Source organism: Pteropus vampyrus, unplaced genomic scaffold, assembly GCF_000151845.1.
Source record: "Pteropus vampyrus isolate Shadow unplaced genomic scaffold, Pvam_2.0 Scaffold970, whole genome shotgun sequence".
Taxonomy (NCBI): Eukaryota; Metazoa; Chordata; class Mammalia; order Chiroptera; family Pteropodidae; genus Pteropus; species Pteropus vampyrus.
Window position 1 is genome coordinate 335,563 of NW_011889751.1, and position 22,370 is coordinate 357,932.

A 22,370-nucleotide genomic window follows, 5' to 3' on the forward strand; every position below is an offset into this window, starting at 1 on the left:
AAAACTGCCCAGAGATCTCTTGTTACATGGTAAAGCACTGAGTTGCACAGAGCACTTTGATAAATACTGGCTAGGATTCCCGACACAAAAATCATGCGCATGGTACAGTTGAAAGTAGTTACCTCTTCTAGGCTGAATAATACTCCGCCAATAGGTGCCCCAAAGGCGACGGATACACCAGCTGCTGCTGCAGCCGACAAGACCTACAACCCAAAACTCAAAATTAGTCATAGAATAATGCTACTTTCCCATCTTCAATCACAGTTTTAAAAAGAATGTTAGTGATTACCAAAACATTAAAAAAAACTTTACGTGTTCCATATCCAGTTTATAAAAAATGAAGTTCAATTTATATTTACTTTGAGAGCGAACATTGTATGCTGGATTTTGAACACATGGTTCACATGCCTGAACAAGAAGAGGGTTTGCTTTTGTAATTAACTTAAGTATGTGATTTATTCCAAATTATGCCCCCCTCCCCAAAACTCCCAACTCAGTAACTTAAATTTGAGTTCGTAGACGTATTCACCACCTAAATGTACTTACAGTGATGTGTTTACATAGTATTTTCTTTGTAAAGGAATGCTTTTTAAATGAGATTTTCAAGGAAGGCTTTAATGATACAAAACTGAAGTCACAATTGGCTCACAGCTATTTAGGAGCTACAAATATTCATACAATAGATATACAAGGTTTCCTATACTATGTGCCCTACCCCATGCCTAATGACCTATAGAAACAGAATTAAGTAGGCAACTAGAAGCAAAACTGGAAATAGATTTTAAAGGGAAGAGAGACCTAAGTATATTTAGGTGAGGCAAGGTAAAAGGCTAGGAGAGTAGGGAAGAACATAACAAACACATCAGAATTAATAGAAAGATAAAGCCCTTTCATTGGATTCTGGTTGCTGTGGAGTGACATATGATTTGGGACAGTAAAGAAGTATTTCAAAGAGAAAGTTGAATAAAATTAAGAATTTTTTAAGAATAAAATGGCTCTTGGCAAAATAGGCAGACAGGTTTCTCTGGGAGTATAGGATGGCCCAGGATAATGAAGGGGAGGAAAGAATAACATCTCTGGTACTAGCTGGGAGGACTTCAAAATTTATGGCTTTATTGGCTTTCATCTGAGAAGATGAGGATAGTTGACACAGAACTTAACAGGGGGGATTTCAATGACTCTGTTTATGATGAATTATGTGGGAAAATAAAGAATCAAAGTGGCTAGTTTGCTTTAATTTTATGTTGTAGAGTGGAGTCTGTCTATGCTCTTCCTTCTCAAATTCCTATTTTACTCTCAATCATCTGCCCACTTTGACAAGGCCCTGGGACACAAAAGGGTTGCTGCCAATCAAGCGGAAAATATAAGCGGAAAGTCTAAAGCAATAGGAAGTAAACTAAAGATTCAAGTATTCATGAATCTAGTTAGAGAAATATCTGACATTTGTACAAAGAAACAGCCAAGATCAAACTCCCCTCTCATTTTATAAGAACTTATCTGAACAAAAACGCCAATTTTATGGAATTAAAGTAACCAGCAGTCTATAGTTTCGGTCGCCTCTACCCATGCAAAACCAGCGACAATTAGCACTTAACACTCTTGACAGTTAAAATTTTTTTTTCAATTCTTTAGCTTCTGTTGTACATTATTCCCATAAACAACCTCACCAATTTAATACAGCCTTTATGTTCCTCTACCATTTGACAGCTAGCTAGACAGTCTACTCAGATCTCCCATCTCTCGTTTCCCCTCTCCCTTTTCCCCTCTCCCTGCTCTCCCTCCCTCCCTCCCTCCCTCCTCCAAGCCTTCCTCTTTGGCCAGGAACTTTCCCCCTTGAACTATCAAAATGTATTTCATATTTGAAATTTTAACATCTCTGAGTTTCCTTCTGGGGTCTTATGGTTAATTTGGGGAGGGGCTTTATTTTCAAAATAAATCACTAGGTTCCAATTTTGTGAAAATCCTTTCTAGTGAAATGACCTTATTCTTTACCTATTCCATATGAGATTTCTTTGTAATTCAAAGAAAATAGAGCAAGAACCAATTTTTTTTAAATCCTTAATTACGGCAGGATGGAAGTAGCCAATGACTTTGAACATACTTTTAAAAATGTTCTCTCCTCAAAATGATACACATTAACAACAGCATAAACATGAAAATGACTACAGATATGCTGCAGTGGGACTAATTTAGCAGAGTTAAGGCAGAGAGAGATTCAATACAGAGAGAAATTAATTCAGGGTGGCATCAGGTAGAAATAAAACATGAAAAAGCTGGCATCTGAAAGACATGCTGAATGTGTATTCTTTCACAAGAATAAACAATTTCTTTTTAAAAATCTTCTATGTTTTTCTAAATTATTTTGTGATAGAAATGGCACACACTTGTATAGAATTATATATAATAAAAAGTTTAAGTCCTTCCTTTCCTTTCACTACCACCATACTTTCCCATTCACCAGACGTAGACATTTTTAATGGTTTGGGGTCAAACCACTTTCCAGACATTTTCTTTCTAGGTGCACATACATACATCATTAAAAAAACATTAATTGAATCATACCATACACATTATTGTGAAATTGGTTTTCTAAACCTAACAGTGTTTTCTAGTCAACCTTCCATGTCAATATACAAAGGGCTATCTTGGTCTTTTTAACAGTTGCACAGTATTCTACAATATGGACAGAATATTATTTATTCAATCAGTCCTCTATTGATGCACATTGTGAGTGTTTCAGTTTTTTACTATGTCGACAAATGCTGTACTGACTATCCCCATACACCTTTGGGCACACACATGCTAGGATGTCTGTAGGATAAATTCCTAGAAGTGGTAGAATCCTCAAGTTCTCATTCTTAAGATTATACCATTTAAGCTCTCATTTAAAAAAAAAAAAAGACAGAGAGAGACTGTTAAGGCCATTTGTTATTACCTCTCTGCGCTTGGCTTCATTCTTCCTGTATTTGTTGAAGCAATGGCACAGGATGTTCCCACAGCAGCAAGCCACATGTACTAGAGGGCCCTCTTTGCCCAGACTCAAGCCAGATGACACTGCCAGCACCAATGTAATGGTTTTGATAATTAGGGTCCACTTACCCAAATAGCCCCTAATAATGAAACCACTCAAGATAGTTTTTATCTGCAGGTCAAACACAGAGAGATTGAATATAGACCAAGCAAGTAAACCAGGCTAAGAAGCAATAATTTGAACCTCATTATAGAAACTATACCTTTGAACAAGTGACACATAAATGCTTGACCTACAGTGATCCCAGTTTGGAAGGGAGCCAAGGAGCCCAAAAAAGTGAAAAATATTCTTTAAGTTTTCTTTTTTTGGCCATGTGATAACTGGGCAAGGGAGCATTTTAAATATGAGAGTATATGTATATGGAGAACGAGTGGTGGAAAGGGAAGGTATTATTCTTACAAATTGGTACTGCCTTGATTCTCTGCCAGAAAAATTTGTAAGTAGGACTTGGTCAGGAAACGGAGAGGGGCAAGATCATCTGCATAACCTTAAATCTCAGTGGTTTCAGACACCGTCAAGCAATCAAAACCAAAAATAGTTAGAAACAGGATTTTAATCACCCTTTTTCTAGCCCAAATCAGATTGTAGGAAATATAGCAAAATAGTTTTATTTCTTCTGCTCTAACAAAGTTGACAATACCATGACATTTTCAGGCCAGAATCTTGTGATCTATCCTGGGAGGTTTGGGGGGATCTGGCTTACCAGGAACCCCAAAGAGGCTAGGAATCAACTCCCTTTAACGTCCAGGCACCCCGACTGGGAGGAGACTTAGGGAAGATCTAAAAAAGACCTAGATTGCCTCAGGATCTCATCCCGTTTAACATTCATATTGTAATGTGTGCTGGAATACATGTTAAAGGGTTCTAACCAAAAAGGATTTATTGTTAACATTTATAAGCCACTTTAGAGACTCACCTCAGGGATTCCAGAGCCACAGGCGTAAGGTGCGAACACTCTGACAAGAGATACAGCAAGGAAGGCAAACAGGAGAGCCCAGAGGACGTACATGAAATAATTGACTATGTAGGCAAAGGCTCCCTGGAACAGGAGAAAAAGAAAGAAGCTTGTTTTAGCTCAGACAGCCTCAGTGAGGCATGCACCTCTTCTGAGTAATAAGTTTTCAGGAGAGGCGATCAAAAAGCAAGACCAATATTAAATCACTTAAGGTGTTCCTTCCCTGATTGTCAGCAAAGCAACTACTGAAACACTGTCAGCTCACTTGCTACTGAATATGCTACACCCAAAGGAAAGTGATAATGGCTTCTAAGGATGGACAAGAACAAGAGCAAACAAAATCCCAAAGCAAATTCACTTTCTATATGAGTGCTTTAATAGATTTTATAGTCAAATATACAGTTGACCCTTGAACAACACAAAGGTTAGCCCTAGTGTAGTCAAAAATCCCCATATAACTTTTGACTCCTCAAAAACTTAACTACGATTGGCCCTTTGCATCCACCGATTCCACCAACCATAGATCAAAACAGTATTTTTGATCTGAGGTTGAGAAACTGCAGATGATAATATGAAAATATCATTTTCAATCTGCGGCTGGTTGAATATGCAGATGACTGAATCCACGGGTGGTTGAATCTACAGAAACAAATACAAAGAGCTGATTATATTTTTTGAAAAAAATCCACATATAAGTGGACATGCACAGTTCAAACCCGTGTTGTTCAAGGGTCAATTGTATATGATAGATATTATATGAATTTTATTAAGAGTCTTAACAGCCCTTTTATTGGAATAGCTGAACCGTGGCTACATATTTGAAGTGACTGGATCTAAAGTTCCATTAAATTCACCTTAGGCTACCTACCGTGGTGTCAAATTCTCATAAGAGGTTATAGTGTCTAAAATTCCTGGATGTTTTTCCTAAAATACACAATTATGTTCTGCAGAGAACAACCACACCTTTGAGGGAATTTTGTTACCACAGATTCAGCAACAGGCTTATGCAGTAGAAAGTTTCAGGCTCTGATCATAAAATGAAACCAGTGAAATGCCAGATATCCCAAAGAATAAAATGGTAATACCATTTTTAAAATGGAGAGAATATATTTTTGAGACTAACCCCCTATGATAACAAAGTCTGCTAGAAAAGAAATCTAATTTTAACCACTAACAAGGATTTACCAACATTAAAGGGCTTGCAAACAGTTATGTCTTATAAAAAAGCTATTTTGAACACTAGGAGATTATGGTTGCTGATAGAAATATTAGAAGTTAAAAATCACTCAAATTACATGAAATGCAAAATTCAACGAACTTTTGACTTTTTAAAATATAAAATACTATTACAACAATTTGCTGATCTACACAAAGAGAACCAAAATGTTCAAGTTATTCCTTAATTACAATTTCGATACAGGTTTTTCATTATCTTAGTCTCTTGGAGGGACAGATAATTGCTGTCTCCTTGCCTTTGGAATATAGCTAGGGAAGAAGAAGACTCCAGAAGTAGGAAACAAAGAGGGAAAGGGAGTAAAAGAGAAAGTAGTGGAAACTGGCTAGTGGCAGACACCAGGAGGCCAAGTCCTTGGCAAGAGAACTCTTTTTAAAACCCAGAAGACTCTTTCCCCAGGTAAGGATTTCATTCATAAAAAGAAGAGCCAGGGAAATTTGTCACTTGAGCAAATCTCAAGTTTGAAAGTTAGGGTTGGAACACTTAGACACACACACACACATAGCTATAAAAGGGTAGCACAGGAAAGCCTTGTGGTGATGCAACAATAATTCTATATCTTGATTGTGGTGGCGGTTACATAAATCTACACACGTGATAAAATTGCAGAGAACTACAAACACACACATCTATGCCTGTAAAACAGGTGAAAAGGTCTGTGGATTGTACAAATGTTAATTGCCTTGTTTTGCTAATGTACTATAGTTACACAAGATGTTACCATTGGGAGAGGCTGCATGAAGGATTGGAGGGACCTCCCTATACATTGTTTTGCAACTTCTTATGAATTTATAATTACTTCAAAAATAAAAGTCATAAAAAAAGCAAAGGAATCATACATGTACACACACACGCATACACACACATAGTCTCACCCTAAGTTCCAGGGCTTCTCAAATTTTTCTACCCAAGTACTCCTAATCTAGGAGAGTAAATAGAGACATTAGGGTAGGGGATAGGGTACCCATGAGCAGAGCTGAAATAGAGATTGTTTTATCTTAACAAACATGGAAATTTTGCATTCCTTTTTAAATGATTATTTACATTTAATTTCTGAAAAAAAAAATTCTTCCTCTAGCACACTGATCTTACCCCAGAGTTTGAGAAGAATATACATAAAAATTCTCACACATATAGGATATACTTAGCCCTGTTATTGAACTTTCCCCAAACCAAAAGATGTATAGTCATATATGTATATACACACTGTTATCTCTGACTTTATTATTTTCCTAACTTTATTTTCCCTGGAATAATTCTCATTGTGTGTGCCATTTCAAATTGTTTGTGGACCAAAGTAGGTGTAAAAATAAATTTTAAAAGTACAAACATATATCCTAGTCTTGTCCCCCTCAACTCACCAACATAGTAGATGAGTTGTGAGCTGAGATGGTATCTGTTTTAGTTGGTGGAAGTCAGAGTGGAATTGGGAATTGAGAGTTGGTTAGTTTTGTTTTAGTTTGTGTGTTTTTTGCTTTAGGAAAGATCTAACGTACAACCAAGTGGTAATAGAAAGGTAAGGAACTGAAAAACAACGTTACCTCTGCATCTAGAAACATAAGCTAGAAGACAAGGACAAATGAAAATATTGATTAAATCTCAAAATGAGACTGGCGCAATTTTATTCCTGGGTTTCTGTTGTTTTGATATGGAATGTACCATAACGTTTTACTGTTCTAACATAATGCTCCAGGAAAAGTTACTTTTAGAATCTATACAATAAATATGTTTTTAATCCAGTTCATCCTTTGTTAGAAGTTGTAGCTTACTTGTTGGATGGCTCTAATATTTCTACTGAAATTATTAGAGAAAGATAGATTCGGTCACATGGTGTACTACCAACTAAGAAGTAACGCCAGGTTTGTTTAAAATAAACAAAAATTTTAAGTCATTGTGTAAACATTGAATGACTCCACATGCCAGAAGAGATGGAAATAGGGCTGCGCTTAAACCTCAGAGAAAGGCAGCTGGCACTGGTTCCTCTTTTCATGAAAAGGAAAATAGGGAGAGATTCCACACTTGTCATGAGTACAGTATCAAAATGAAGTAAATGTAAGAATAAAAGTCAATGGTTCTGAAATGGTTCACGACATGTTACCTCATCTGTGCTGATGAGAAGCTGGGACCAGCTATTCCACTCTGGGCATTTGTCTTTGTTTTCAAAGGTGACATGCTCGGAGTTCCAGCAACAATGTTCATGGTTAAACCACAATCCCCTTGTGCATATACCTTCTTTTAAGTCAGTCATCCAATGAGCAGAGATGTCTATCAAGCCAGCTAGGGAACCTTATTTGTGAGGAGGGAAGGAAAGACCAAAATTGTCAGAGGAAACGTAGGGTAAAGAATCAATATAATAGATGGGCATCTAATTTCCCATTCCATCTGCAACCTCTTTCTGATTGTCTGATTTTCACCTATTATCTCTAATAGATTTCACCTATTATTAAATGCCTGTCCAAGAGGGAAAAAAAAAAAAACAAAATGAAACACTGTCCACATTAAACACCGTGTCTGTAGAATTTCCATATAAGGGAAACTTAAGGGAGAGAAAAGTGGTTGGGTGGGAGCAAGGGGTAAATATATTTGACTGTCAGCTGATTTACACAGCAAAGATTCTGCTTTGACTTAGAGTTGATGAATATTGATCCATAAAGATAGTCAAGTTTATTAAAGATTATTTTATTCTCACTAGAAGATTGAGAAAATTAACATTGCCCATATTGAAGAATATTATATGATATTTTATTTGAGATGGCTTGGGGAGGGGAGCTGATGAAGACTATGAGAAGGGCTCAGTCCTGATCATGATTTCGTTCCATGAAGCTGTAGACATGTTGAAGCCTCCTGAGCTTAGGACATGAACATTTTGAAGTTTTCTTAGTGATAAGGTGCAAACAATATCACACACATAACATTCATCAAAGAAATTATGAGAAAATGAATAGTGAATGGGGACTTAGGCACTATGGCTAATAGACTGATAGAGTTAAGATAATTATAGCACTTTTAATTCTGGCTCTCTCATCATTTCTGTCAGCCATACGAAGAAATTCCTGCATGAAGAAATTAAATGGTCTAGAATAGCGCTTTAGGGAAATAGGAAAGACATCATAAAATTCACAGCCCCCATCTACAGCCATGCCACCTTGAACAAGCCCGATCTCGTCTGATCTCAGAAGCTAAGCAGGGTCGGACCTGGTTAGTATTTGGATGGGAGACCAACTAAGAAGACCAGGTGCTGTAGGCGTAAAAAATAAAATAAAAAATAAGGGATTGTAAGCTGACAAAGTCCTTGCAATCTGTGAGGTCAACCAAGGGTTGCCTCGCCTAAAAAAAAAAAAAAATTCACAGCCCCCAAATTTCCAGGCCGATCCTGCATTCAGACACACTGCTTGTATTGTTGCTCTCCAATGCTAAAAAACAAAATACCCTGTGTGTATTAGGGAAAGAAAAATATTCACTGACCACCTAGTGACAAGAAATAAGTTAAAAAGTTGAGGATATTACGTTTATATTCCAACAGGCTAGAGACTATGTCATGTGTATGTTTTGGTAGGTGCTAAAAGCGTTAACACAGGTTATTTACATACTTGAATAACCTAGTCAAATCTAACACAGTTTGACACATACTCTTGGCCACTCCAGTCCCCATATTCTCTTCCTTCTAACTCTTATTGCACTTATTACCTGGATTCGGAAAAGTAACATGATGTTATGGAGTTTGGCTTGTTCTCTAGTTGTTTTACACAAGCATATTTTATCACACCTAACACTGGTACCCTCGGTTTTATTCCCTTATACTATTTCTCCTTCTTTTCTCAATTGGCTCCTTCTTCCCTGGTTACAAATTTCATCAAGTTTCCCTTACCCTAAAGAATTTCCTTTGTCCTTGTTACCATTTCAAGTTTCTGTCTCTTCTCTACTTCCAATGACCACCAAATATCTCCAAAACTTCCACACTGCTTATCTCCCCTTGACTCTGGCCCCTAATATTTACCTGAGATGGCTTTTCAAGGTTATTGGTATCCTCCTAATGGCTAAACTATCTAGCCTTTTCTTAGTCTTCTTTCTTCTCTTCGGCATCTCTGCAGTATTTGGGACCACGGACCACCCAGTCTATTATTAGCCAGCTCTAACCTGGTCAGATCATGTTCTCTCTCCTGTGTGAGCAAACAGGAGCAACAATATCACCCTAGACCACAGGCTGGCAAACTATGGCCTCTATGTTTGTAAATAAAGTTTTTTTCTTGGAAACAGCCCAGCTCATTTGTTTACCTATTGTCTAGGGCTGTTTTCCTGCTACAGACACCATTTGGCCTACAAATCTTAAAATATTTACAAAAAAAGTTTGCTGACCCCTGTCCTAGATCATCTTTGAAAAGCCAGCTATGGATGAGGCATTCCTCATTTGCAGCAATCTTATACTCCCATGACTTATGAATTATCTCTAGTTAACAGCAGCAGCACCGATAGCAAATGGACACTGTGCTGAGAAGTATGTGTGCTATATCTCATTTAATCCTCACAGCGAACGTGTGACATAGGTATTCATTATCCCCATTTTACAAATCAGTAAACTAAAGCTTCAAAGGATTCAGAAACTTGCCAAAAGTCACAAAACTAGCAAGTGGTGGGGCTGAAATTCAAATCCAGGCAGCCATAAACTAGAGCCTGTGATGTTAACTGCCATTTCATCCTATGCACCTCGGGGTTTCCAACATAACTTCTATTTTATCTCAATATTCCAGATCTTTCTAGGCCCATCTTTTAATGTGATAAGGATACAACTCTAAGCATCTCTGTCATATATTCTTGGCTTCCTATTTCCTCCATGGTAGGAGAAACCTGCTTGGGGAGTTGTTTTAAAGCTATATTTGCATAGCAAGTATACTATTCCTAGTTAGATTGTATACTATTTGGAGTGGCTTGGGAAGTTGATGGAGATGACAGGAAACGGTAGTACCATCCCACTTCTCAGCCACCATGAAAGAATGAAATGGTAAGCTCCTTGAGGGTATGAGCCATATATTACATGCTTTTCTTTACCCCAAAATGAGAGAGTAGATATTTAAGAAATATCTATAAAAACCTCTCAGGAAGTCCTTTTCTACATCTTCTCTCCGAAACCCCATGCAGCATGTGTTTTTAAAAAGCTGATTAATTCCAATAGAAGGGTTCTTCCTCAAGACAAATACCAAAAGGCAGTACTAATAGTACCTTAAAATGAATATATCATTTTATAACATACAAATGCATTTAAATGCATTTCCTCATTTAATCTCATTTACTTAAGGAATGAGACACAGGTATTAGTACCCTTTTTCAGATGGTGACATGGAGCTTCCAAAAGGTCCACCAGCAATTCATTTCCCGTAGGAAAATCATAAAGCATGGCACTCAACTCAAGTCATGACATAGGGAAGGAGCATACACAATTTTGGGAGATTTGTTTAGAAAACTAGCAGAGTTTACCATACCTGATAAAAGCCCAATAAGTAGCATCAACAACCAGCCAGAAAAAGCATCACTCACACTGTGAATTAAGGCCCATGTTGACTCTTTGCTTTTATTGGTAATCTAAGAAGAAATGAGAAAACATTGGTAAACTCTACACACACCCTTGCTCTTTCACCTCAAAATGCACAAGAGAGTAAAGAAACACAAAGACAAATTTATTCACTGGGAATAGAGACCAATTTGAAGTTACTCATCAGTAATCTTGGGCTGAACCAATGTCACCAAGAATTTTGAGGTTTATTGAACCTTGAGTACTAAACCCCACCTTGAACTACAATCCCTACAAGTATCTTATTCAGGTCTTCTCCATTTAGTGGCTTATTTCTTATAGCATCAATTTGTTTTGCTTATTGGAGTGGTCTCTTTCTGCTCTGGACATCAGATATTCCAAGAATGGTCCCTTGACTCACAGTAAATAGTTTGATTATTTTTCAAAGAATAAACAAGTATAAGCTTATTTGAGTGGTGAAAGTACAATTTGAGGTTTACTATCCAGAGTTGTGCTTCAGGTAAGGCAAATTTCAAGACTTGATCTCATAAATCCCTAACTGTACATTGATCACAGATACTAAATGATATCGGGAATGCATCTCTTTACTTTCAAAAACATACTGGGAATATTTGAGGCTATCAAGAGGTGCAGAAAGTTTTACCTTTTAGGTCCTAACCTTGTCAATTTAACCCTTTTCAGTGCGTACTTCCCCCTTTTCTGTGCCTCTATCTCTGATTTTTGAAACTGTAAAGTAGCTACCCCATGATCATCTACAGCAACATCATAAATAGTTATAATAATTATAAAATTTTTAAAGTAGTTAAAAATTTCACTTCAATCTATAACTTTAAGTTTCCAGTTCAGTGCGGAAAGTAAATGAGGTGACATTTTTTTCCTGTGACAGTGTTTCCATTCTGATGATGAACAGTTAATGCTAAAATAAGAGTCCCCCTTGAACATTTAACAAACACATTTTAATTGTTTTTGCTATATTATTAATTTGTCTCAGATGCAACCATTTTAATATAATGGGAAATATGCCCTATCACAGGTGATTTTCACAATGTAAATAACACTGAATATACAACTGATGATAAACTGAACTCTGAATTTCAGAGAGCAGAAATTCTAAAGCCATACAATTCCAAATTTTAAAGTCTGATGAATTGGTAGGATAGACAGAAAGAATATGTATGTGTTCCTAAATGTCAGAAACCTTATGAAAACAGAGAATATTTTATAGAGATAATCTTTTTCATAAGGATAAGAAAATTCAGTGGGGTTATCACAAGTCCAAGGATTACAAAGGAATTTCTCAAAACCTATACCTAGGACAACCTGACTCAGGGGTTCAGGTGGTCATGAGAAAACCAGTCAGGACCTGGGAAAGGCTTAAGAATGAAAAGTGATTTGTTCGGGAGATTCACTTGGCTCTAAGAGGAGGAAATCATGAACTCAGGAGAGAATGGGATCAACTTAAAAATCAAATTTTAAATTTGGAGTCAAAGCAGAAATATTAAGAAAGAAAAAATAATAATACCTACTTTTGGTTGAAGAAATGTCTCCCCAGAGGATTACCTACTGAATCAGAGCCACTGGGGATGGAGCCCTATCTTTTTAATAAGTTCTCCATGTGCTCTTGACACCAACTAGAAATTATAATTCCCTCATTTAAATAATACACAGCAACAAGTTCAAGGCAAATGACCTTGGTAGAATGCTCTGAGAAGTTTTCAAAGTACTTTAAAAAAAGAAAAGTGGGGAAATTCTCGTTATATTCAAAAGAAGTTGTATCGCAGCCATAAGTGCCATCTATTACATATCATATTAAATCAATATCCTTAATTTGAATTTGATTGGTCTTGTGGGTTTGTTTGAGTCGAACATGCAAATTTATTTTGATTTTGTACAGGAGCTATAATCACATAAACTTTGTCCTGTATGCTTTAGTAAATACAGGGCTCTGAGAATTTTTTCTTTTATTCTTTTGAAAGGAGTCCATTTTCTTTTCTCTGTTCTAAAAATCCAGCTTCAAGAGAAAACCATAAAAGAGAGATACAATGGGGAAAGAGGATCTTTGAAATTTATTTCAGCTCTTCCCATCAAGCTTGTTTTCACCTATCTGGATAGGCATTTATACCCATTTTAGGACTCGAAGGATCCTTTTCAACCACTTTCTGTAGGAAGATAAACTATCATTAAATACAAATTCTTTTCAAAATTAGATACAAGATGCCTTAAAAGTAAAAATAAATTATAAAACAAAACTCTACATTGTCAATAGAAACCAGATTTGGTCACATCCAGAGCTGAAGGAAAGAATACACATAAAGAATATATCTTCAACTTCTTCCCCTGTTGTTTCCTAACACTTACTCATATACCATCTTTTGTCTTACCTCTCGATGTCTATCCCGATCTCGAGATTTCTCTCTCACCCAATCAATGGTATTGAAATCATCATAGGTCCCCACACCAGGGATTGGCTCCTCCAAGAAGTCCATCATTCTATTTGAAGAACCTATTCCTCCACCATTGTATGACTTGTCCTCTGTTTTAAACAGCAAACAGACATTAGTACTTCAGACACTAGACATTTTTAATAACTCCTTTCTCCACACCAAAGGTGAGTCCTTAAACTACCAGATGACTACAGTTAGGGTGTGCTGACAAAGCAATAAAATCAATCACTTAGTGAGACTATCCATCACATTCAGAGGTTTCTGTGGTCTAGGCACAAAATGAGTGTCTTAAGGCAGTGTGAATGGAAGGGGTCAGATGAGAGTGACAATACAAAGGGAGAACTGACAGGACTTGAAGTGCAGTGGGAAAGGATTTACAAAGCAAAAGATAGGAGCTTGGAGCAGCTTAGTTATTTCATTTTATGTTATGGAAAGGAGACAAAAGGGTCAAAGGCCTTTGCAGACATATCACAGCAGAAAGCGTTTTATATTTATGAGGCAGTCATTCAATCCTAGGAAGTGGCTTTTGCCTGAATGGAGACTCCAAAGAAAGCATGTAGGCCTTTTCGAGAGTTAAGCTGGCTGGAATGTACATATCTCCCTTCAATAGATAGAAAACTTTGATATCTGATGTAATGGGCTTGTAGAAACTTTTACTGAGTACGTCAGAACAGTCTAAGATTTACAAGTAGAAATTTAAAGAACAGTACAGGTCTCCATGATGATATCCCTTTTTGATCCTTCAACTGTAAGAAACATATCTATTTGCCCAACTATCACAGTCCTTTATCTGCTTCACTTTTAGCACTTCTATTACAAATACTTTTGCAAATGCTTTATCTTCCTTTCTAGACTAGAAGTTCTTTGAGGGCAGCCCTAGATCTGTTTCATCATTGCCTTCTCCATCCAACATTGAACCAAGCATTGGACCACGACTCAATAAATATCAGCTGAATCAAAGTTTCTTTGAACAGTAGTGACAAGGGAGTATTCAAATTCAGAAGTTGTACTCATACAAGGTTACTTAGTACTGCTAAACAAACTTGTTCAAAATATTTCCACAGTCCTCTGGTGGAACAACACTTTGCTATTAAACACAAAATGTGAAACAGCATTCAGGTATTTATGCAAATGCACACTGAGGAAAAATGCAGAGTAATGCTATCATTGAACTCAAACAGCCAGAGCTCACATTTGCAGCATCAACCTTGGCAGGGACAAAGCTTTCCCCAGACTGCTTGGAGATGAATCCCACTGCAGAGAAGGACAAGGTGGGACTGAGCTCACCTCCTCTCCCCCTATCTGCATCCCCATCTTCACTTTAAATTTCTAACATACAACTTCAGCACTCTCACAGGGTCAGTTTGAATTAATATCCAAGATGTACTTGGTTTACAAATTTGAGTCTTCCAAATACCTAATTCAGCATACCTTTCACAAGCTAACACACACATTTGAAGGAAAATGCTCTGCAGAATCCAAATTATATTCAGGGTAGGGCTGGGGGTAGGGTTGGAGTGGAGGAGGTGAACAAGTTAATCTTAAAACCCCTAACCAAAGTCCTTTCTCTATCTTCCAGCCTACCTGGCTGTAAAATGGTTGGCTGCTGAATCACCAGCCCAGTATTTACTATCATGTTAGTGGCATACTGATAAAGATTAGTGTTAGTGTGCTGTTTGAGAGCTTGGAGGGAAACAGCCAGCTAGGAAATGAGGGCAGAAAGAAAATAAAGTATGTGAGGAAGAAAAAAAAAAAAAGCTGTTTCAATTCTAAAGACAAATGCTGACGTGAACACAAGGTGCCAAACAATCAGAAATTTACTTTTAAGAGCAGGTTAATGCTTCAACTGAATTTGCTCTAGTTTAAGAGTGCTCCTTTCAGAAGAAATTTTAAAAGGATTTTTTGTGAAACTGACCAATAGCTATCTAATGTTACACTATATATCAAATGAAGCCCACCCAGCTTAAAGGATATTAAGACAAAATGAAGATCTGCAACAGCTTCTTAACAGAAAAGAAAGAATCCTCTTACATCACTAGGTAACATGAGCACTGCATCATCCTTCTTTGTAGTCTCCTGTTATAAACGCAAATTGTCGGGCAGCTCTAAAAGAGCAGGCAGTGATTAGAATCTGACAACAGACTGCTTGTGATTCTCCAGATTCCCTTCTCCCTTGGGTCACGTTTTGGTCCCTCTCCAGGCTCAAGTATGCTTACCTTCAATCACAGCTTTCTTTTTTTCTGCCTCAAGGAAGAAATAACCTTAGCAGCCCACATTTAGTCATCTAGGTTGAGGAGCTTTTACAGAAGGAGCCCCGGAATGAACTGCTTTAGAAGGGCACTTGCTGTGTTCTCTGCCTTTCACAGGAACAAATGCCACCTAAAGAACCACCAGTGTTCCCCAGCGGTCAGAGTATGATGTCACTGTTGGAACCACGTGACCAGACCCTTGGACTAGCCTTGGAGAAAGGAAGATTTTTAAGGGAACACAAAAGCCTTAAAGATGTAGTCTCATCTAAATAAATGCCATCAAACTGAGGGCAGTCAGGTCAGTTCAGAAAACTGGGGTCCATTTCCATCTGACTTATTTCACTTAGCGTAATATCCTTAAGGAAGGACAAAAATAATATGCTATCACTCATATGTGGAATATAAAATAAAACAAAACAAACAAACAAATAAAATAAATTATAGGTATAGAGAACAGACTGGTGGCTACCAGAGTGGGAGTGGGAGAGGGAGAGGGAGAGGGAGAAATAGGTAAAGGGGGAGTCAAATGTATAGTGAAAAATGGAAACTAGATTTTGGGTGGTGAACACACAATAGGATATACAAGTATCAAATTATAATGCTGTACATCTGAAACTTGTATGTTATAAGCAAATGTTATTACAATAAATTTTTTTTTTAAACAGACTGGGGTTCAGAGAAGTTTTAGTCTTCAGATCTCATTTAGCAGAAAATCCAAAAAGGAAGAAATCTCTAAAAGCATTTAGAGCTACATGGATCCTAAGTAAAAAAGGGAGAGAGGCAAATATAGAAAAGGTTTTTTAAAACATGCACTGGATAGAAATAACAAGGATAAAATCTCACAGACATAACATAGACATAATAGAGCACATAACATGATGCTATTCATACGAGTTCAAAACCAGGCAAACCTAAATTATAGTTTTTGTATAGGATACAAACACAAGCAACTACATTACAAAGACAAGCAAGAAAATGACAAAAGTAAAGACAGTGTCTACCCAAAGGAAAAGAAGGGGTCGTCATCTGGATGGAGCACATGGTGAGGGTGGGGCTTCTGGAATGTTGGTAATTTTTCTTGATCTGAGCATTGATTACCTGAGTGTTGACATTATAATTATTCTTTAAACTGTACACATACGTTTTATGTCTTTCTATGTAAACATCATAATTAGAGAAAAACATGAAAAACTGAATTGCACATGAAGTGATTACACAAGGTCAGTTCTTTAAAAGCACATAGAAACTTTGAAAACCCAGAATACAGTCAAGAAAATTAGTTGTTTCTTAGTGTTAATGCTCTAGCCAGAAAGCAACATCAGATTTAATCTCATTAATCCAAATAGGGTAAAAGTAGTTATTTCAGCCATGAAAATAAAAATAAATTCACTGCTACATTTGCATTGTTTTAAAGGCTTTTTCTTCCCAGGTCCTATTCTGAAGGCTATTTTTAAGCAGGTCTTAATTAATTGTGCAATAAGGCCAGTATAGTGAAGAAGAATCAAACTGCCATCTCCCAACTTCCTAAGAGACTCTACAGGACAGCCACTGTTTAACATTAATCCACTCAGTGTGCTCCAATAATCAGACCTAAATGGGGGGCTCTGAAATGTTGGGGTACTCCTATCAATTCTTAAGGCCCAATGCATCCTGATGCTAATACAACAAAACCTTAAAAATGTGAAGAGCTTCAGGAAACCTGTATGCTTTCAGTTCGGTCCATCATTATTATAACATCTCAGTTTCTTGATGAACTTAATCTAGCATTACTGAGAAGAATTAAAGTTGCAACTGATGAGTATTGTGGCAATGAACTACAAAGCTTAAACTGCAAAAGCTATTTGTAGCCCAAGTGTAACTGTCTTATACATTTACACTTTTAGAAAAGGATATTATCTTAAAGAGGATGACATGTCCAACTACATAATCTTCCTTCAAAGTCATTCTTTATTAATTAGGATTCTACCTATAGGACCACTACAGAATTCATTTACATTATTTAATAAGACTTATGTTACCTTACTAGGTTATTTTACATTTCAAGATGCTAATTGGGTTTTTTTGGTAACCCAAAAAATGTATAGTTGACGAACATACAGTGACTGGATTGGAAAACTAGTACCATGTTAAGAACTTTTGATTAAAGTTCTTGTGTTTTTCAAATGCTACATCAGTGTTTCTAGAGGAAGGAATTTTATTCCATGTAAATTTACTTCTTTTGAAAACTAGAGGGATGGTAGCTATGACACAGTCCTCATATTAAAATGGGATTTAATTACAATTCAGATTAAGTAACGAAGCACTGGTATTCAAAGTCTGACATGTTACAATTTACTTTTTAAATGTATTTTTATATTTTAATTACAGTTTGCATATGATACTGTTTCAGGTGTACAACATAGTTATTAGACATTTATATAACTTATGAAATGATCACCCCAGTTAATCTAGTACCCATCTGACACCATACAAAATTATTGCAATATTATTGACTATATTCCTTATGCTATACTTTATATTCCCAAAACTATTCTGTAACTACCAATTTGTACTTCTTAATCCCTTCCCCTTTTCACCCACCCCAATCCCCCTCCCATCTGACAACCCTCAAAATGATCTCTATATCTATGAGTTTGTTTTTGTTATGTTTATTTTGTTCTTTGGATTCCACAAGTAAGTGAAATCATATGCCATTTGTCTTTGTCTGACTTACTACATTCAGCACACTACCCTCTAGGTCCATCCATCTTGTTGCAGATAGCAATATTTCATTCTTTTTTATGGCTGAGTAATATTCCATTATATATATGTACCACTTCTTCTGTATCCATTCATCCATTGATGGACACCCAGGTAGCCTCCATATTTTGACTATTGTAAATAATGCTGCCATGAACATATGGATGCACATGTCCCTTCGAAATAGTGTTTTGGGTTTCTTTGGATAAATATCAAGAAGTGTGATTGCTAGGACCTTCTTTGGCTCCTGTTATAGCCTTTGTTTTAAAGTCTTTTTTGCCTGGTATAAGTATTGCTACCTCAGATTTTTTGTTTGTTTCCATTTTCATTTTCATTAAATATCTTTTCCCATCCCTTTATTTTCAGTCTGTGTGTCTATCTGAAGTGAGTCTCTTGTAGGTAGCATATATGAGGGTCTTGTTTTCTTATCCATTCAGCCACCCTTATCTTTTGATTGGAGCATTTAATCGATTTACATTTAAAGTAATTGTTGATATATAGTTATTGCCATTTTATTATTCATATTTTTATTTTTTGTTTGTTCGTTTTTCCTTCTTCTTCTTAAAAAAGTCCCTCCAACATTTCCTGTATACTGGCTTGGTGGTGATAAATTCCTTTAGCTTTTTCTCATCTGGGAAGATCTTTATCTGTCCTTCAATTCTAAATGATAGCATTGCTGGGTAGAGTAATCTTGGTTGTAGGTCCTTGCTTTTCATCACCTGAAATATTTCATGCCAATCCCTTCTGGCCTGCAGTTTCTGTTGAGAAATCAGCTGACAGTCTTATGGGAGCTCCATTGTAGATAACTAGTTGTTTTTCTCTTGCTGCTTTTAAGATTCTCTCTTTGTATTTAACCTTTGGCATTTTAATTATGATGTGTCTTGGTGTGGGCCTCTTTGGGTTAATCTTATTTGGAACACTCTGTGCTTCCTGGGTTTGTTTGTCTATTTCCTTCACCGAGTTAGGGAAGTTTTCAGTCATTATTTTTCTCAAATAGATTTTTAATCCTTTGCTCTCTTTTTCTTCTGGTAACCCTATAATGTGAATGTTGGTATGCTGGATCTTATCCCAGAGGCCGCTTAAATTATTCTCATTTTTTTGCATTCTTCGTTCTTGCTGCTGTTCTGATTGAATGTTTTCTGCTACCTTCTCTTCTAAGTCACTGATTCAATCCTCTGCTTCATCTAATTTACTATTGGGTCCTCCTAAGGTATTCTTCATTTCATTTATTGTATTTTTCATTTCTGATTTTTTACGTTTTCTATATCTATATTTTCTACCTCTTTGTTCAAGTTCTCACTCAGTTCATCTACTCTTCCCTTAAGTTCACTGAGTATCTTTACAATCAGTGTTTTGAACTCTGTATCTGGTAGATTGCTTGTCTCCATTTTATTTGGTCTTTTTTTCTGGAGCCTTTGTTCTGTTCTTTCATTTGGTACATGTTTCTTTGTCTTGCCATTTTGGCTGCCTCCCTGTGTTTGTTTCTATGTGTTAGGTAGGGCTGTTATTTCTTTCTGTCTTAGTAGAGCGGCCTTATGTAGTAGGTATCCTGTGGGGCCCAGTGGCACAGTCTCTCTAGTTGCCTGGCCTGAGTGCTTGAGGTGTGTTCCTTGTATGGGTTGTGTGTGCCTGTTGTAGTTGAGCCTTGGTTGCTCTCTGCACGTCAGTGTGAGAGATTCACCCTCGGGCTGATTGGTTCTGAGAACTGGCCAGTGACTACAGTAAAGGAGCTATTATACAGAAGCTGACGCTATAGAGCACAATTCACTTTAGCAGGGCTCCAGTGCCTGCCCTGTCTGCCCTCTGGGTGTGTCATCCTCAGACGTGGCCCTGGGTGGTGCTCTGGCTCAGACTGAAGCTGGCTACTGGGCTTGCAGGCCAGGGCCTTGTGGGAGGGGCCCTGCTGCAGCCCAAGTCCAGCTGCAGCCTATGCCCTGCCTAAGGCCACCTGGCATGAGCTACTCAAGCAATCCGCAAAAGGTCGCCACGCACTCTGGGCTTTGAGGTACATTGAGAGGCCAAGCCGCAAATCGAGACCGTCTGCTGCTAGTGCCAGGCTTGGGGCTGCTCAGCAAGACATATGGGGCACACAGAAGCCAGATACTGCTTGTTTAAGTGTTGTGAACCTTTGTGAAATTCTAGGAAAGTCTGCAGGATAAGCCAAGATAGGCTATTTGTATGGACAATCTACTGGCAGTGGCTTGGTTGGGCCTGCAAGTTGAGTGGGGCAGGCTTTCAGGGAGTCACCAGGCAGAGTGGCCACTGTTAGCCAGGTTGTTGGAGACTCAGATATGGTGGCCTGGGTCTGCATGCTGGGTGGGGAAGGACTCAACAAAGAAATAATGCCCTCTGCCAGCACTTCTGACTGAAAAAAAGCTGAGCCCTTATCCTGAAGCCAGACAATTCAATACCTCCCCATATGTCCTTGGTGCTTTTTGAGCTGCTGCCAAAGCACTGGAGCTCAGAGCAAGTGAATCCATCAGAGAGTAAGTCCATGCCTGGATCCCTTAAGAGGAATGTCTATGACTCCAGCTGCCCTCCATTCTCAGCCAGAAATTGTGGGTACTTCTCTTCTCAGCACTGAAACCCTGGTTTAGGAAGCCCAGTGTGGGGCTGGGACCTCACACTCCTCTGCGGGGGGACCTCCACAGCCAAGATATCTCTCTTGATTCTCAACTAGCACACACAGGTGTGGGACCAGCCCATTCTGTGTCTTCACCCCTCCTACCAATCTTGAGGTGGCCTCTGTGTGTCCCCAGTTGTAGAATTTTTATTCAGCTAGACTTTAGGTGACTCCCAAGGATAGCTGTGCTGTACTTTAGTTGTAATTTTGATATGGTTGTGAGAAGAGGCAAGCACAACGTTTTCCTACTCTGCCATCTTGACCAGAAGCTCCGTATTTCTTTTGCTCTTTTCTACTCCTCTATTCCCTTCTCTGCTACATTTGTAATCTCTAGTTTATGTTCATTACACAGACTGCCAGGTTTAGGGCAATTTATATCATTGTGAAAATAAGACACAAAGAAATGCTTACCAATTTTTAATGCATCCTATGATAGAAACACAGTAATACAGTCAATATTTGGAGATAAGCAGAGTTACCTTTCTGGAACACAGATCTGATCAGATCATTTTCTTATTTCTAAAATGTGAGTGGCTTCTGCAGCCATCTCTTAAAGCTTTAAGCATACAAAGACCATGTAATGAGCATTTGGTATAAGTGCGGACCAGGAATTTTAAAATATTCATCATAATTTTTAGAATAATAAATATAAAATATTTTAATGTATAATAATAAGGATGACAATGATATTACTACTATTTTAGGTTTCATAAATGAGAAGAATTAAATTGCTTGCACTCTTTCACAGAGATATCTATAATATCTGGCCTGATGATAAATAGCTTAAGCTGTGGGTCATATTCCACATCCAATTGGTTTCTTTTCTTACCATTTTCTTAGTAGAAAGAAAGGATAAATTCATAAGACTTAGTTATCAAGAATGGCAGCAGAGATTATCTGCCCATTTGGGACCAACTACTGAGGTATAAAGAAAGTAATAAAATGCAAAATGCTTTTCAAAAAACAGTGTGTTAAGAGGTAAGTTTCTGGTGTGTAAATACTGTGCCAAGGAAGGTAGAGTAAAATTAAACAACAATCCTAAATGTCAAATTTGTGTACTTAGATAAGTCTAAATTTTTGTCTCTATACAAAAGAAAAGTAAAAATTTGTAACGCAAGTTTTGAAGGCATAGTGTGCCCTAAGTTATATATAAAATAATTTAATGCTCTAACAGGAAAATGATTCAAGTTAAAGTACAATTAGATCTTAACTTGACTAATAGAAGAAAAGCCCCCAAAGGCTAATTTGCATTACTTGGGAGTGGGGCTGGAGGTGGAGGTGAATAGAAAACTAGTCAGGAAAAAGTCAATATTGAAACAGCTTTCCTAGTAGGCTACTCTTAGGTCTAAAAACGTAACAATAGATCTTTAGAAATACATTGCTTGAATGAGGAGGCATATAAATGAATGCATTTAGCTCATTTTCCTTTATGGAAACCACTTTCTAATTTTTTTTTCTAAAAATCACATGATGCCTAAAACTAGAAAATACCTTACAAGAAAAGAAATTGTTACATGAGAATGTTTATTTCAATCCCTAACTGATATGCCATTAGAAATTTACTGGGG

At 37.3% G+C, this 22,370-nt stretch overlaps 1 protein-coding gene and 1 pseudogene across 2 annotated transcripts in view; one reads left to right on the forward strand and one right to left on the reverse strand.

Annotated features, from left to right (window-relative positions):
* The window catches only part of CLCN5 (chloride voltage-gated channel 5), a 42,801-nt gene that overhangs the window by 12,139 nt on the left and 8,292 nt on the right, over positions 1–22,370 (reverse strand). Inside the window, exons 1-7 of one of the 2 annotated variants that reach the window (XM_011386169.2) lie at positions 15,408–15,598; positions 13,129–13,280; positions 10,698–10,797; positions 7,319–7,506; positions 3,948–4,070; positions 2,936–3,142; positions 123–203 (exon numbers count right to left, since the gene is read on the reverse strand). In XM_011386169.2, coding sequence (XP_011384471.1) covers positions 123–203; positions 2,936–3,142; positions 3,948–4,070; positions 7,319–7,506; positions 10,698–10,797; positions 13,129–13,236 — 807 coding nt within the window. In that variant the 5' untranslated portion in view covers positions 13,237–13,280; positions 15,408–15,598. Of the gene's footprint in view, positions 1–122; positions 204–2,935; positions 3,143–3,947; positions 4,071–7,318; positions 7,507–10,697; positions 10,798–13,128; positions 13,281–15,407; positions 15,599–22,370 lie in introns of those variants that run through there. The other variant, XM_011386168.2, reaches the window with a different exon arrangement.
* Positions 8,349–8,467, forward strand: LOC111734323 (annotated as a pseudogene).